Consider the following 17,965-nt stretch of genomic DNA (forward strand, 5'->3'; position numbering starts at 1 on the left):
ATTTAGACAAGGAGAAGAGACTGAATTTCTATCTGTTGCTCACTTGGTATGTGGACTGTGCTGTACAGTTGCAAGGCTTAGAAATCGAGAAGGCCATAAACTATATACTTTGTGAATAATTTCTCAATGCAGTTACTGCTAATGTGGTTTTCCTAGTCTATAAGAAGGTCATAGTCTTCAATAATTACATGATTATCCATGATAAATTTTTCTCTATCACACTTACACTAACTACCATTAGCAGGGGCCCGTGGACAAGCCCATCAGGTGTCTTCTGCTCATTGCTATAGCTCAGCCACACCCAAACACACCCAAACAGATGCAAATTCTTCTCTTCTGAACAAGGATTCTTTCTCTCCACTGTCTGCATCCCATCATTATGCTGACAGGACCATCCCCATGTTTACTATCCTGCCCATCTCCACTGAAACCATCTGGGAATACTTAATTCCTGACCTTGGTGAATTTGCAACTGCGTCTCCAGAAAAGGCAAAAATATCACACTCATTTGATGATAATGATACAGCCTGGTGAGGAAACACCAAAGCTCGAGAATGGAAAAGTACACAGAAAGTGGTGGACACAGCCAAGTGCATCACAAGAAAATACCCACCCCACCACTGGGCACATCTATAAGGAGAGCTACCACAAGAAAGTAGCATCCAACATCCTGGACCCCCACTATGCAGGTCACACTCTTTCTCACTGCTACCTTTAGGAAGGAGGTCCAAGAGAATTAGGTCCCATGTCAGCAGATTCAGGAAGGTTATTACCCTTCAACCAACAGTCTCCTGAACCAGTGTGCATAACTTCACTCAGTTCAACTCTGAATTCACTCTACAACCTATGAACTCACTTTCAAGGATTCTGAAAATCAGGTTGTTTGTATCTACCTACCTACCTATGTATTTATATATATATATATATATATATATATATATTATTTATAGTCTTTTTCTATTTGCACAATTTTTCTTCTGCACATTTGCCTTCTTGTGTAGTTTTTCACTGATTCCATTTTATTTCTTTGTTCCATTGTGAATACCTGCAAGGAAATGAATTTCAAAGTAGCATATGCTGACGTATACACACTTTGATAATAAGTTTACTTTGAATTTTGACTTTTTGATAATTGAGACACAAATTTGTCGAAGGAGGAGTGGAATCAGAGTGGGAGGAGTTAGGGAAGGGAGAGGAAAACTATGAGCCAGTTGGTGGGTCTGTGATCATGATGAGTTGCTGGTCAGAAAGTGCCAGACTGTGTGTACCAGTGTAAGCACTGCACTACAAGGAATGCACTGTAGATACAGCAAGTGATTAAAAAAGTAAATACAACAATAGGCATTGTTGCAGGGACAGATGAAGAAATTCAATGATAAGACTGGAGTTCAACGAAGCTAAGTGTGAAGTGGTTCAATCCAGATAAGAGTGAGGTGGCTCATTTTGGAAGGTCAAATATGATGGCAGAATATAGTATTAATGGTAAGACTCTTGGCAGTATGGGGATCAGTATGGGGATCTTGTGGTCCGAGTCTATAGGACACTCAAAGCTGCTGCGCAGGTTGACTCTGTGGTTAAGAAGGCATACAGTGCATTGGTTGTCATCAATTGTGGGATTGAGCTTAGGAGCTGAGAGGTAATGTTGCAGCTATATAGGATCCTGGTCAGACCCCACTTGGAGTACTGTGCTCGGTTCTGGTCGCCTCACTACAGGAAGGATGTGGAAGCCATAGAAAGGGTGCAGAGGAGATTTACAAGGATGTTGCCTGGATTGGGGAGCAGGCCTTCTGAGAGTAGGTTGAGTGAACTTGACCTTTTCTCCTTGGAGAGACGGAGGATGAGAGGTAACCTGATAGAGGTGTATAAGATGATGAGAGGCATGATCATGTGGATAGTCAGAGGCATTTTCCCAGGGCTGAAATGGCTAGCACGAGAGGACACAGTTTTAAGGTGCTTGGAAGTAGGTACAGAGGAAATGCTGGAGTAAGTGTTTTACAGAGAGAGTGGTGAGTGCATGGAACAGGCTGCCGGTGACGTTGGTGGAGGCAGATACGATAGGATCTTTAAAGAGACTCCTAGATAGGTACATGGAGCTTAGAAAAATAGAGGGCTATGGGTAACCCTAGGTAATTTCTAAGGTAAAGACAAGTTTGGCACAGCTTTGTGGGCTGAAGGGCCTGTATTGTGCTGTAGGTTTTCTATGTCTCTATATTTCTATGTTTCTAATACTGGTATGCATAATATCCTTGAGAAGACAGTGGCAAAGCATTTCACAGACTGCTGAAGTTTTTCATCCCAGTGACCTTGTAGGGAAGAGGTCCTTTTAATTCAGGAGAGAATGTGACTCAAAAGGAAATGGAGGAGCAATACCTCATATTACATACGGGTAGCCTCCAGACTGATGGAATGAGCATCAATTTGTCTAACTTCTGGTAACATTTCCCCCCTCCCTCCTCCTCTCTTTTTCCATTCCCCATTCTGGCTCCATTCTCAGCCCTTCTCTTATCCTCATCTGCCTGTTATGTCCCTTGGGTTCCCCATCTCCCTCCATTTTTCTCATGTCCACTACCCTCTCCTATCGGAGTCTTTCTTCTTCAGCCTTTTATCTCTACCACTTATCTCTACTCAGTAAAATTCAAAGTTGAAAGTAAATGTTACTGTTAAAGTACATATATGTCACTGTATACAACCCTGAGATTCATCTTCCTGTGGGCATACTCAACAAATCCATAGAATAGTAACTATAACAGAATCAAAGAATGACAACCCAACTAGGGCATTCAACCAGAGTGCAGAAGACAACAAACTGTGCAACTAGAAAAAAAGGAGAAATAATAATAATACATAAATGAGCAATACATCTCAAGAACATGAGACGAAGAGTTCTCGAAAGTGGTTCCATTGGTTGAGGGAACAATTCAGTGAGGGGTCAGTGAAATTGAGTGAAGTTATCCCCTTTGTTCAGGAGCCTTTTTTGAGGGGTAATAACTGTTCCTAAACCTGATGGTGCAAGTCCAACGGCTCTCATACCTTCTTCCTTATGGCAGCAGTGAGAAGAGAGCATTTCCTGGGTGGCGGAGGGTTCCTGCTGATGGACACTATTTTCTCACAAAGTAGTTTCTCGTAAATGTACTTGATGGTTGAGAGGGTTTTACCTGTTACGAACTGAGACATATCCACTACCTTTTGTAGAATTTTCCATTCAAGGGCCTTGGTGCTTCCACACCAGACAGCAATGCAGCCAATCAATATATTCTCCACTACACATCTCGAGAAGTTTATTGAAATTTTCTATGCCAAGCTGTATCTCCACAAACTCCTAAGGAAGTAGAGGCACTACTATGCTTTCTTCATAATTGGACTTACATGCTGGGTGCAGGACAGCTCCTCTGAAATAATAACACTTAGGTATTTAAAGTTGCTAAACTTCTCCACCTGTAATCCCCCAATGAGGACTGGTTCATGGACCCCTGGTTTATTTCTTCTGAAGTTTACGAGGACTTTTTTTTTCGTTGGGGGAGTTTAGAAATAAGAGTCACATTCTCAGAAATATAGCGGTTAGGAATTAATATTCCATCATTCAATAAGATCACAGCTTTTTATCTCAGCAGCATTTTTTTGCATCAATCCACACTACCTATCCCCTTAAATATATTTAAAAATATAGATAATTTTCTTCAAAGTGATTTAAAAATATGCAATAAAAATGAGCAATGCTGGAAACACACAGATGCCATTGTAGAATGAGTTAGTTTTGTGGTCTTTGAGCCCTTAAGTTTAGCTTCACTACGACCACTCTGATCACTTTAAACTAAAATTGACTTTGTTTTTTGTCATTTGCAATTATTGTATTTCCTTGTAAAATTCATGTATAATTTATGTTTAATTTATGTTTTTCTGGTGAATATTCCCATCTGATCCTGTGTGCCTGTGAAGCTACTGCAAGTTTTTCATTGCACTTGTGCATAAATGTGCTTGAGCGTATAACAATAAACTTGACTTTGAGATATAAAAATGTTACACATTTCAATGAAATAACCTGTTTCCTTGTAACCATGAAAAATATAAACCTGATCTACTTAATCTCTTATTAAATGTCAACCTTGCCATCCCATAAAGCAAAACGGTGAACTTTTGCTAACCTTTCTCTCCATCACTCTTTCAGTGGGGAGATACAGTGTATTCCTTACATAATATTCCGGAGATGACCTCATCAGAACTTTAGGTAACTGAAACAAAATTAAAATCTACTTGTGCTCAAATCCTCTTACAAAAAAGGTTGACGTCCCATTCCTATTCTAGTTGCTTGCTTTACTCACACATTTACTTTCAGTGATTCATGTACAAGGATGCCTTAAACACTTCTTTCAATCTCTCTCCATTTCAAAGTATTCTATTTCTATCTTTTTTACCAAAGTGGATGACTTCACGTTTTTCCACTTAAGCCATACTGTTTGCAAAATCTTTGCCCATTCACACTAACCTGACTCAGTTTCCTTGAAGCCTCTCTACCCTTTTTTCATAGCAAACATAGCTTTGACAAAATCATTCAGCATGGAAACAGGCCTATCGGCCTAATACATCCATACCAAAAAAGCTGCCTTTCTAAACGGATCCCTGCCTGCTTTTCAAGCTTATCTCTCTAAACCTTTCCTCTCCTTGTACCTTTTTGCACATCCATATTCTCTGTATCCACCAGCAGATTTGGTTACATTGCACTTAATCCCTCATCTGAGTTGTCAACTGGGGAGGTTCCAACAACCACACCTACACCATCTCAGTAACCTTTACTCCCAGACTTGTGATACACACTAAAAAACACCATTTTCTTTTCTCAGTTCCTTTGTCTCCATCGCATCTGTTTCCAGGATAAAGCTTTCCTTTCCAGAACTGAGAGCTGTCCTCCTCCTTCAAAGAATGGGGTTTCCCTTCCTCCACCTTTGTGGCTGCCCTCACCCACATCTCATCCATTTTCTGGACATGAGTTCTTACATCTTACCCAATCTTCCTGCCACCCTCCACTGCAAAATTGAGTCTCTCTTGACCTTACCTCCCACTTTATGAGGCTCTGCATACCTATCATCTTCCTCTGCTGTCCCTCTTTCTTCCCTTTCACCCATCATCCGCTCTCCTCTCCTATCAGATCCCTTCTTCTCCAGCCCTTTACCCTTTCCACCTATCTCCTCCCAGACTCTTACTTCATCCCCTTCCTCCTCCTCCCACATGGCTTCACCTATCACTTCCTAGCCTGTATGACTGCCCCACTCCCCATCTTCTTATTCAAGCTTCATCCTCCTTCCCTCCAGTCCTGATGAAAGGCCTTGGCCCACCCAAAACTTTGACTCTTTATTCATTTCCTTAGAAGCTACCTGATGCTCAGTTCCTCCAACACTTTGTTTATTCTACGTGGTACACACACTGTAGCCTAGGTTTTGTGGTGTTGAAGGGAATAGAATTTGCAAGGGTATCAGTGCTTTGTGTCAGGTGGTGTTGAATTTATTGAGTGTTGTTGGAATGGTATTCATCCTGACATAGGGAGAGTTTTCCAGTTCCCATAACTGCCAGTTGAAGAGAAAGGCAAAAGGTGGGCTGAATCATTTTGCCCTACCGGACCCAAATTCTGAAGCTAGATCATAAAACACAAAAAATAGAACAACAAAGTGGGGCGCTTCAGCCTATGATGTGTGGACCTCAAACCTGCTCCACAATCAATCCAACCCTTCCTTTCATAGCCCATAATGCTCTATTTCACTTAAATCCATGTCTCTCTCTTGTATGTCTCTAATGCTTCACCTTCTACCATCACCTCCATCAATGTGTTCTATTCGCCCACAACGCTTAGTGTGACAAATCTCCCTAAGCTCCCCTAAACTTCCTCCACTCACATTAAAAAGATGTCCTCTGATATTGGTGATAGCCGCTCTGGGAGAAAGGTGCTGGCTATTCACCTTTCCTATATCATCATCATCATTATGGGCTGTGTTGTATGACGTGGACGATCATGGTCGATAGTTCTTGGAAAATTTTTCAACAGAAGTGGTTTGCTATTGTCTTCTGGGCAGTGTCTTTACATATTCCATGTAGATGTGTGGGAAATGGGAGAGATGCGTTTGAGAGCAGAGTTGATGGTGGAAGAAGGGAAGCCCCTTTGTTTAAAAAAGGAAGACATGTCCGTCATCCTGGAATGAAAAGCCTCATCCTGAGAGCAGATTTAAAAAAGGAAGACATCTCCTTTGTCCTGGAATGAAAAGCCTCATCCTCATCTGCACATCTGCACTCACCCCATCCGCCCGCCACCCAACTCGGGATAGCGTTCCCCTTATGCTCACCTACTATCCTACCAGCCTCCAGGTCCAATGTATAATTCTCTGTAACTTCCGCCACCTCCAACGGGATCCCACTACCAAGCACATCTTTCCCTCCCCCCCCTTTCTCCTTTCCACAGGGATCGCTCCCTACGTGACTCCCTTGTCCACTTACCCCCCCCCCCCATCCTTTCCCACTGATTTCTCTCCTGGCACTTATCCTTGTAAGCAGAACAAGTGCTACACCTGCCCTTACACTTCCTCCCTCACCACCATTCAGGGCCCCAGACAGTCCTTCCAGGTGAGGCGACACTTCACCTGTGAGTCAGCTGGTGTGGTATACTGCAACCGGTGCTCCCAGTGTGGCCTTTTATATATTGGTGAGACTGTTTCGCTGAACACCTACACTCTGTCCGTCAGAGAAAGCAGGATTTCCCAGTGGCCACACATTTTAATTCCACGTCCCGTTCCCATTCTGATATGTCTATCCATGGCCTCCTCTACTGTCAAGATGAAGCCACACTCAGGTTGGAGGAACAACACCTTATATACCAGCTGGGTAGCCTCCAACCTGATGGCATGAACATTGACTTCTCTAACTTCCGTTAATGCTCCTCCTCTCCTTCTTACCCCATCCCTGACATATGTAGCTGTTTGTTTTTTTTCTCTCTCTCTCTGCCCATCACTCAGTCTGTTCTCCATCTCCCTCTGGTGCTCCCCCCCACCTTCTTTCTCCCAAGGCCTCCTGTCCCATGATCCTTTCCCTTCTCCAGCTCTGTATCACTTTCGCCAATCACCTTCCCAGCTCTCAGCTCCAACCCACCCCCTCCGGTCTTCTCCTATCATTTTGTATTTCCCCTCCCCCTCCTACTTTCAAATCTCTTACTATCTTTCCTTTCAGTTAGTCCTGACAAAGGGTCTCGGCCCGAAACGTCGACAGTGCTTCTCCTTATAGATGCTGCCTGGCCTGCTGTGTTCCACCCGCATTTTGTGTGTGTTGTTTGAATTTCCAGCATCTGCAGATTTCCTCGTGTTTGTGGATTCCTGAGTTAGTCAATTATGCTTAAACTGTTCTATTAGTATTGAGAAATATGTAGGTATTGTTTTATTTAGAGATACTGTGTGGAACTATAGAGATTCAGAGATTTAACCCTAGCCTAATCACAGGACAGCTTACAGTGGCCAAATAACCTAATAACTGGTATATCTTTGGACTGTGGGAGGAAACCAGAACACCCAAAGGAAATCTTTGCGCACAAGGGAAGGACATACAAATGTTCTTACAGAGTACACCAAAACTGAACTCTGAACTCCAAATGTCCTATTATGTCCCAACGCGTAATCCTGCCGCTCGTCCAGTCACTGTATTTACAACTACTGCTATCTCAGAAAAACAGCTAACATCGTGAAGGGCCCCTCCTATCATCTTCATTCTCTGTTTTCCCCTCTCCTATTGGACAGAAAAATCTTAAAAACATGGACCATAACCCAGACCATGCTTTATTCTCACTAGTGCCATCAGGATGAATGTACAGGAGCCTCAGGACTCCAACCAGCAGTTTCACGAACAGTTATTACCCTCAACCATCAGGCTTCTGAACCAAAGGGGAAAACTTCACTTGCCCCATCATTGAAATGTTTCTACAGCCTATAGACTCACTTTCAAGGACTCTTCATCACATGTTCTCAATATTTATCGCTGATTTATTTATTATTATTATTATTATTTCTTTCTTTTTGTATTTGCACGGATTCAAAGGTTTCAAAGGTACAATTTAATATCAGAGAAATGTATACAATATACATCCTGAAATGCTTTTCCTTCGCAATCATCTTCAAAAATAGAGGAGTACCCCAAAGAATGAACAACAGTCAAATGTTAGAACCCCGAGGTCCCCCCCCCAGCTCCATCCTCCCGCACGTAAGCGGCAGCGAGTAACAATCACCCGTCCCCCAGCCGGCAAAAAGAAGCATCAGCACCCATCACAGAGTACTCAAGTATGAGCAAAGCAACAGCAAAGACACAGACTTGTCCAAAGACTTTGCGTTTCACCCAGTATGACATACTGTTAAATGTCCAAGTTGGTGCATTTTGTTGTGGTTAATATTCTATGGATTATTGAGTGTGTCCACAAGCAGATTAATCTCAAGATTGTATATGATGATATATACGTAAGTACTTAAATAATAAATGTACTATGAACTTTGAACTATGAACCAGACTAAAAAACAGTTTCTATCTCACTGTTATCAGAAACTAGAATGGAATCTTAACTACAAAAAGGCAAGCACTTCATCTCCCAATCAACCTCATCATGGCCATTGCACGTATTTGTCTACTTGCACTGCACTTTCTAACTGTTACATTATCTCCTGCATCCTTCTCTTCTCTCTTTACTACCTCAGTGTACTTATGTGTGGAATAATTTCCACACAGGCTGAAGATTTTTATTATACCTTACCACATGTGACAATAATAAATCAATTTCAGTTCCCATTATTCATAACCCCATTTCCTTCCCTGAACAGTGTCCAGTCCCACTTGTGTCCCCGACAGTGTCCAGCCTCAGTGGCAGTCAACCACTCTGAAGCATCAGGTTGATCCAGTCAATGAACTACAATGTTACGTACGGGTTTCCATGGCGATTATGCTGATATTGTGCCAAACATCAGTCTCTCTGTCCAGAGGCTTTGCCAATGTTATTTTTCCATCATCAGTATTAATGTTGAACAGTCTCTCAAGGTCGGTGTGACGATCAATGGAATACCTGCAAAACAAAGGCATTCAGTCCTCATGTCACTCAAAACATAATGCCAGTGAAGGAGTGGGAGGCGAGTGCATAGCTAACTTCAACCTTTAGCAAAATGAGTAATACTCAATAAACTCCCTCATTGTAATTTCAGCCAGTCTCTATAACACCATAAGACAAAGTAACAGAATCAGGACATTTGGTCCAGCAAGTCTGCTCTGCCATTACATCATGGCTGATTTATCATCCCACTCAACCCATTTTCCTCCTTTCTTCTATAATGTTTGATGTCTTTACTAATCAAGCATGTATCAACCTCCATTTTAAGTATCAAGTTAAATTTTATTGTCATTTGACCGTAATTTTACACAACCAAGCAAAACAACTTTCCAACAGACCATGATATACCCTCAAGGCATATATTATACACAGCACAGAAAACAAGTTATTACCACAAATAGATTAATAAATAATAGCTTGGCCTTTTCTCCTTGGAGTGAAGGAGGATGAGAGGTGACCTGATAGAAGTGTATAAGATGATGAGAGGCATTGATCGTGTGGATATTCAGGGGCTTTTCCCCAGGGCTGAAATGACTAGCAGAGATTGGTGAGTGCATGGAATGGGCTGCCGGTGGCTGGTGGTGGAGGCGGAAACAATAGGGTCTTTTAAGAGACTCCTGGATGGATGCATGGAGCTTAGAAAAATAGAGGGCTATGAGTAATCCATAATTCTAATTTGAAGTAATTCTAAGGTGAGGACATGTTTGGCACAGCTTTGTGGGCTGAAGGGCCTGTATTGTGCTGTAGGTTTTCTATGTTTCTATGTTTCTAATTCAAAATGCATGTAGTTCACGGCACAGGGAAACAATGAACAGATCACTATCTTAGTGACGAGACTGGTGGTGACAGGGTATTCTTCAGTTTCTTCGGAATATACCCAATCACTTGGCCTCCACAGCCATCTGTGGCACTGAATTCCACAGATTCAGTGTTTAAAGAAATTCCTCCTCACCTCTGGTCTTGTACTCACCCATTATAGGAAATATCATCTTCATGTCCACTCTATCTAGGCCTTTCAATATTTGATAGTTTTCAATGAGCTGCTCTCGTGACTACACCCCTTCCACACCTGGAACCACCACGGTGGGCTTCTCAGCTGAACAGGTGAGAAGACAGCTGAAACGTCTCCACCCAAGCAAGGCTGCAGGCCCGGATGGTGTCAGCCCCAGGGTGCTCAAAGCCTGTGCCCCCCAGCTATGTGGAGTACTTCACCATGTCTTCAACCTGAGCCTGAATCTCCAGAGGGCTCCTGTGCTGTGGAAGACATCCTGCCTCGTTCATGTACCGAAGACGCTATGCCCCAGTGGCTCCAATGACTACAGACCAGTGGCATTGACCTCTCGCATCATGAAGACCCGGGAGAGACTTGTTCTAGAGCAGCTCCGGCCTATGGTTAGGCCTCACTTAGACCCCTTCCAGTTCACCTACCAGCCCCAACTAGGAGTTGAGGACGCCATCGTCTATCTGCTGAACCGTGTCTACGCCCACCTGGACAAGCCAGCGAGCACTGTGAGGGTCATGTTTTTTTACTTCTCCAGTGCGTTCAATACCATCCGCCCTGCTCTGCTGGGTGAGAAACTGACAGTGATGCTGGTGGATGCTTCCCTGGTGTCGTGGATTATTGATTACCTGACTGGCAGACCACAGTACGTGCGCTTGCAACACTGTGTCAGACAGAGTGGTCAGCAGCACTGGGGCTCCACAGGGGACTGTCCTGTCTCCCTTTCTCTTCACCATCTACCCCTCGGACTTCAACTACAACACAGAGTCTTGCCATCTTCAGAAGTTTTCTGATGACTCTACCACCATAGTTGGATGCATCAGCAGGGGAGATGAGGCTGAGTACAGGGCTATGGTGGGAAACTTTGTCACATGGTGAGAGCAGAATCATCTGCAGCTTAATGTGAAAAAGACTAAGGAGCTGGTGGTGGACCTGAGGAGGGCTAAGGCACTGGTGACCCCTGTCTCCATCCAAGAGGTATGTGTGGACATGATGGAGGATTACAAATACCTGGGGATATGAATGGACAATAAACTGGACTGGTCAAAGAACACTGAGACTGTCCAGAACAAGGGTCAGAGCCATCTCTATTTCCTGAGGAGACTGAGGTCCTTTAAAATCCACCAGACAATGCTGAGGATATTCTACAAGGCTGTGGTGGCCAGTGCTATCATGTTTGCTGTTGTGTGCTGGGGCAGCAGGCTGAGGGTATCAGACACCAACAGAATCAACAAGCTCATTCGTAAGGCCAGTGATGTTGTGGGGGTGGAAATGGACTCTCTGACGGTGGTGTCTGAAAAGAGGATGCTGTCCAAGTTGCCCACCATCTTGGACAATGACTCCCATCCACTCCATAATGTACTGGTAAGGCACAGGAGTACATTCAGCCAGAGACTCATTCCACCGAGATGCAACACTGAGCGTCATAGGAAGTCATTCCTGTCCTGACTGTGGCCATCAAACTTTACAACTCCTCCCTCGGAGTTTCAGACACCCTGAGTCAATAGGCTGGTCCTGGATTTATTCCCACTTGGCATGATTAACTTATTATTATTTAATTATTTATGGGTTTATTGCTATATTTCTTCACTATTCTTGGTTGGTGCAACTGTAACAAAACCCAATTTCCCTTGGGATCAATAAAGTATGTCTGTCTGTCTGTCTGTCTGAGATCTCCCTTCATTCTTGTAAGTTCTAGCGAGTACAGGCCCAGATCCATCAAACAGTTCTCATACATTAACCCTGTCATTCCCAGGATCATTCGCATGAATTTACTTCCATTCTTCCACTTCTATCTGAAGGTCAACATGCAATAATGTCTAACCAGACAGTTCAACTTCCATTCACCTCAAAATACATAGGGACAGAGATGTGCAATTAACTATTTATGAATTGTAGACATCCTTTCTTCCAGGAAAATCAACACACAATATATTTCATGTTCATTTTTTTGTGATGTGTACTTCCCTGCCAATGCCATCATTTATTGTCCATCCTTAACTGCTTCTGAACTGAAGAGGTGGTTAACCTCTTGATCTGAATCAAGGACTCTCCATTTCTCTCCACAGATGCTGCCTAATTTGTTGAGTCACTCTGGCTGCTCACTTTTTATATCCAGATTCCAGCATCTACGGTCTCTTGTGCTGCCAATCACACTGATGATTTTGAAGTCACACTGACCAGCTTGAGCAACAGATATCCTCCCCTGAAGATATTATTGAGCTAGATAGCTTTTCACTTAAATCTAGCCATCTTGTGGTTTCATTTACTGAAGCTAGCTTTTTCTTTTAAAAATCATTCTGTGATTTTGAATTTCTCAGCTGGATCTGAACTAACAGACTCAAAGGATTCAGCAGATACTGGAAATCTAAAGCAACGCACACAAAATGCTGAAGGAACTCAGCAGGTCAGGTAACATCAATGGACAAAAATATGCAGTCGGAGTTTTTGGGCTGAGACCTGGTTATTTCTCTTTATTCCTCTCCGTAGATGCTACCTGGCCTGCCAACTTCCACTAGCATTTTGTGGGTGTAACATCTCTGTCTAAGTGGACAAATTAGTCCACTACTTAACTGCACCACTACTAGAGTCCTAATTTACACACAGTGGTTGAAATTGAAAAGACTATCTGATATTTTCTGTCTGATCAATATTGGCACTAGCAAGAGCTCCCTTCATCTTCTTTGAAATATTCCATGAGAACTGAATCAAAATCAGAATCAAATTCAGATTTATTATCGTCATGAAATTTGTAGTGGCAGCAGTACAGCAATACATAAAATATGAGTATGAGTTATAATAAGAAATACATAAACAAGTAGGAGAAAAAGCAGCAGTCTAGTGAGGTAGTGTTCATGGTTCATGGACAGCTTAGAAATATGATGACAGAGGGGAAGAAGCTGTTCCTTGAGTGAGTGTCATTAGGCTCCTGTACCTCCTCCCTGATGATAGTAATGAAAAGAAGGCGGGTCCTGGGTGGTGATTGATGCCACCTTCTTGAAGCATTCTCTTCTTAAAAATATCATGAATGGTGAGGAGGTTAGTACCTATAATGGAGCTGGCAGAGTTTACAATCCTCTGCAGCTTTCTCTGATCATAAGACCTTAAGATATAGGAGCAGGGGTAGGCCATTCAGACCATCGAGTCTGCTCCACCATTCAACCATGAGCTGACCGAATTCTTCCAGTCATCCCCACTCCCTTGCCTTCTCCCCATACCCTTTAATGCCCTGACTAAGCAAGGACCTACCTATCTCTGCCTTAAATACACCCAATGACTTTGTTTCCACAGCTGCTCGTGGCAACGAATTCCACAGATTTGCTACCCTCTGACTTAAGTAATTTCTCCACAGCTCTGTTCTAAATGGACATCCTTCAATCCTGGAGTCTTGTCCTAGACTCCCCTACCATAGGAAATAACTTTGCCATATCTAATCTGTCCAGGCCTTTTAACATTCTGAATGTTTCTATGAGACCCCCCTCATTCTCCTAAACTCCAGGAATACAGCCCAAGAGCTGCCAGACGTTCTTCCTAGGGTAACTCTTTCATTCCTGGAATCATTCTTGTGAATCTTCACTGAACCCTCTCCAACGTCAGTGTGAATAACATAAATCCTGTCATTTGGCACCTCCGTAGTAGAGGGTGATGAAAACAGTCGTAATGTTTTCCACTGTACATTTGTAGAAATTTGCAGAGTTGTTGGTGACATCCCAAATCTCAACAATCTCCTGATGAATATATTTGTTGGTATGCCTTTATGCCTTCCTGTATTTCACAGATCCTCGAATTAGTACCTTTTGTCAAAAGAGATTTCTGGGGGAGGGGGGAGTGACAGCAATTCATATACTCATACACCATTGATACAGGCCATTTGGCCCAAACACACACCCCACCCAGCTAGTCCTAATTTCTTATATTCATCCCAAATCCCAGATCCTTCTATGCCCCACCCTTCCATGTACCTATCCAAGTGCTTCTTGAATGATACTATTGTACCTGCCTCAACCACATTCCCTGGCAGCTCATTCCATATACTCACCAGCCTCTGTGTGAAAAAGATGCCCTTCAGATCCCTTTTCAATCTTTCCCCTCTCATCTTAAACCTATGCTCTCTGCCCAATCCTTTGACTGCCTTATTTGGTATTGTTGAGGAAGGAGTTATAATTTTGGAGCCTTCCCATTTGTGGGTACTGGCTTTTATTTCTCTTATGGCTAGGAGGGCGGTCTTGCTTAAATGGAAGGAGGTTGCCCCCCCTTACAAATGCTCAATGGTTATGTGATGTTATGTTATGTTTAAACCTATAGAAGATTCGTTGTTCGATTTCTGATTCTAAGCAAGATTTTCAAAGTTTATGGGGACCTTTTCTGAATTATTTAAAAAATCTTTGAATTGTTATTAAAATATAGATCTTGGCTATTATTATAAAACACTATATGACAAAGTACTCTTTTTTTCTCCTGTTTTTTTTTTTACCAACCAGCTTTGTCTTGGTAGGGGGTATAGATTTTTTAAAATAATATAATTAACCATACTATTGTATTTCATCATTCAATTTATTTTATTTGATTGATCATCATTATGGAATACCGTTATTGTATCAGCCTGATTTATATACTGTGCATTTTGCACTATTTTATTTTGATTCATAATAAGTATCCTTATGAATTCTGTATTTGTGCATATGAAACAATAAAAATATTGGAAAAGAAAAGAAACCCGTGCTCTCTAGATTTAGACTCCCGTATACTTGAGGAAAGATCATCTATGCTTCTCAGAATTTTAAACCCTCTGTAAGTTCACTCCTTATTCTCCTACATTCCATGGACTAAAAACCTAGTCTGTACAACTCTTCCATATAACTCAGGCCCTCATTCTTTTAATATCTGTGCCAATCATTTCTGCACTCTTTCCAGTTTAACAAGCATCTTTTGTATAACAGACTGATCAAAACTGTACACCCCAGTCCAAGTGTGGCATCACCAACGGCTTAGACAACTATAACATATAGCCCCAACTGCTATATTCAATCCCCTGACTGGTGAAGCCCAGTGTGGTAAATGTCCTTTTAAACCACCATGGGCTGTAAGGAATTTATACATTCTCTTCCGATACAACGAGTGTTTCCTTCTTTGGGATTTCCTACCTAGGAGTGATGTGGGTTTCAGTCACTAAGGGCATGGTAGTATAAGGCTTAGCATTTTCTTCTGCAGTTTAACGGGGGCACGACTGCGCAAGCACGTGTGAGTCGGACCGTGAGGCAGCGAGAGTATTTAAAGAGAACAGTAGATGGAGCGGGCAATGTTGTAGTGGGCGACGGAAGAGTAGGAAGACTTTGTCACGAAAGGCTTCGGTGAGCAGAGGCTGAGGACGAGCTTCACTCCGAGTGAGGTAAGGCTGGGTAAATTCCTTTCAAAGGAGAAAGTTTCAAGCTGAGATCGGCGGTGTAGTTTGTTCATCCTGCAGCATGTGGGAAATCAGGGATACTTCCAGTGTCCCTGACGACTATGTGTGCAGGAAGTGTGTCCAACTGCAGCTTCTGGCAGACCGCATTGAGCGTCTGGAGCTGCGATTGGATTCATACTGGAGCAACAGCAATGCTGAGCAAGTTGTGAATAGCACATTCAGTGAGTTGGCCACACCGCAGGTAAAGGCTACACAGGCAGAAAGGGAAGGGGTGGCCACTAGACAGCGTAGCAGTAGGCAAGTAGTGCAGAAGTCCCCTGAGGTCATCTCCCTCCTAAACAGATATACTGTTGGGGAAGATATCTCATCAGGGGAAGGCAGCAGCAGCCGAGTTCATTGCACCATGGGTGGCTCTGCGGCACAGGAGGGAAGGAAAAGGAGTGGGAGAGCTATAGTGATAGGGGATTCGATTGTAAGGGGAATAGATATGCATTTCTGTGGCTGCAAACGAGACTCCAGGATGGTATGTTGCCTCCCTGGTAAAAGGGTCAAGGATGTCTCTGAGCAGCTGCAGGACATTCTGGAATGGGAGGGTGAACAGCCAGTGGTCATCGTGCACATAGGTACCAATGATATAGGTAAAAAACGGGATGAGGTCCTACAAGGTGAATTTAGGGAGTTAGGAGATAAACTAAAAAGTAGGACCACAAAGGTAATAATCTCTGGATTACTACCAGTGCCATGTGCTAGTCAGAGTAGAAATAGAAGGATATTTCAGATGAATACGTGGCTTGAAAAATGGTGCAAGGGCGAGGGATTCAAATTTCTGGGGCATTGGAACCAGTTCTGGGGGAGGTGGGACCGGTATAAACAGGACGGTCTGTACCTGGGCTGGACTGGAACCAATGTCCTAGGGGGAGTGTTTGTTACTGCTGTTCAGGAGGCTTTAAACTAATGTGGCAGGGGGATGTGAATAAGTGCAGAGAGACAGAGGGGTGTAAAATGAGGGTAGAATCAAAAGGTGATATGTAAAAGTGGCAGGCAGGCAAATCCAGGGTAAAAATCAAAAAGGGCCACTTTTCAACATAATTGTATAAGGGCTAAGAGTGTTGTAAAAACAAGCCTGAAGGCTTTGTGTGTCAACGCGAGGAGCATTCGTAACAAGGTGGATGAATTGAATGTGCAGATAGTTATTAATGAATATGATATAGTTGGGATCACAGAGAAATGGCTCCAGGGTGACCAAGGATGGGAGCTCAACATCCAGGGAGATTCAATATTCAGGAGGGATAGACAGGAAAGAAAAGGAGGTGAGGTAGCATTGCTGGTTAGAGAGGAGATTAATGCTATAGAAAGGAAGGACATTAGCCTGGAGGATGTGGAATCAATATGGGTAGAGCTGCATAACACAAAGGGGCAGAAAATGCTGGTGGGAGTTGTGTACAGGCCACCTAACAGTAGTAGTGAGGTTGGGGATGGCATTAAACCGGAAGTTAGAAATGCGTGCAATAAAGGAACAGTAGTTATAATGGGTGACTTCAATCTACATATAGATTGGGTGAACCAAATTGGTAAGGGTGAAGGAAGAGGATTGGTGAGGAAGAGGATTTCTTGGAATGTATGCGGGATGGTTTTCTGAACCAACATGTTGAGGAACCAACTACAGAGCAGGCCATTCTAGAGTGGGTATTGAGCAATGAGGAAGGGTTAGTTAACAATCTTGTTGTGCGAGGCCCCTTGGGTAAAAGTGACCATAATATGGTGGAATTCTTCATTAAGTTGGAGAGTGACATAGTTAATTCAGAAACAAAGGTTCTGAACTTAAAGAAGGGTAACTTTGAAGGTATGCGACGTGAATTAGCTAAGATAGACTGGCAAATGATACTTAAATGGTTGACGGTGGATATGCAATGGCAAGCATTTAAAGATCGCATGGATGAACTACAACAATTGTTCATCCCAGTTTGGCAAAAGAATAAACCAGGGAAGGTAGTGCACCTGTGACTGACAAGGGAAATTAGGGATAGTATCAAGTCCAAAGAAGAAACATATAAATTAGCAAAAAAAAGTGGCACACCTGAGGACTGGGAGAAATTCAGAGACCAGCAGAGGAGGACAAAGGGCTTAGTTAGGAAAGGGAAAAAAGATTATGAGAGAAAGCAGGCAGGGAACATAAAAACTGAATGTAAAAGCTTTTATAGATATGTAAAAAGAAAAAGATTGGTCAAGACAAATGTAGGTCCCTTACAGTCAGAAACAGATGACTTGATCATAGGGAACAAGGACATGGCAGACCAATTGAATAATTACTTTGGTTCTGTCTTCACTAAGGAGTACATAAATAATCTTCCGGAAATAGTAGGGGACTGAGGGTCTAGTGAGATGGAGGAACTGAGGGAAATACATGTTAGTAGGGAAGTGGTGTTAGGTAAATTGAAGGGATTAA

At 42.8% G+C, this 17,965-nt stretch overlaps 1 protein-coding gene across 1 annotated transcript in view; it reads right to left on the bottom strand.

The window, feature by feature from the left end:
* cdh8 (cadherin 8) overlaps nt 1–17,965 on the bottom strand; it is a 272,812-nt gene that overhangs the window by 50,666 nt on the left and 204,181 nt on the right. The window contains exon 7 of the mRNA XM_059992415.1: nt 8,937–9,073. Coding sequence (XP_059848398.1) covers nt 8,937–9,073 — 137 coding nt within the window. The remainder of the gene's footprint in view (nt 1–8,936; nt 9,074–17,965) is intronic.

The sequence above is a fragment of the Hypanus sabinus genome, chromosome 17, assembly GCF_030144855.1.
Source record: "Hypanus sabinus isolate sHypSab1 chromosome 17, sHypSab1.hap1, whole genome shotgun sequence".
In the NCBI taxonomy this organism is placed as follows: Eukaryota; Metazoa; Chordata; class Chondrichthyes; order Myliobatiformes; family Dasyatidae; genus Hypanus; species Hypanus sabinus.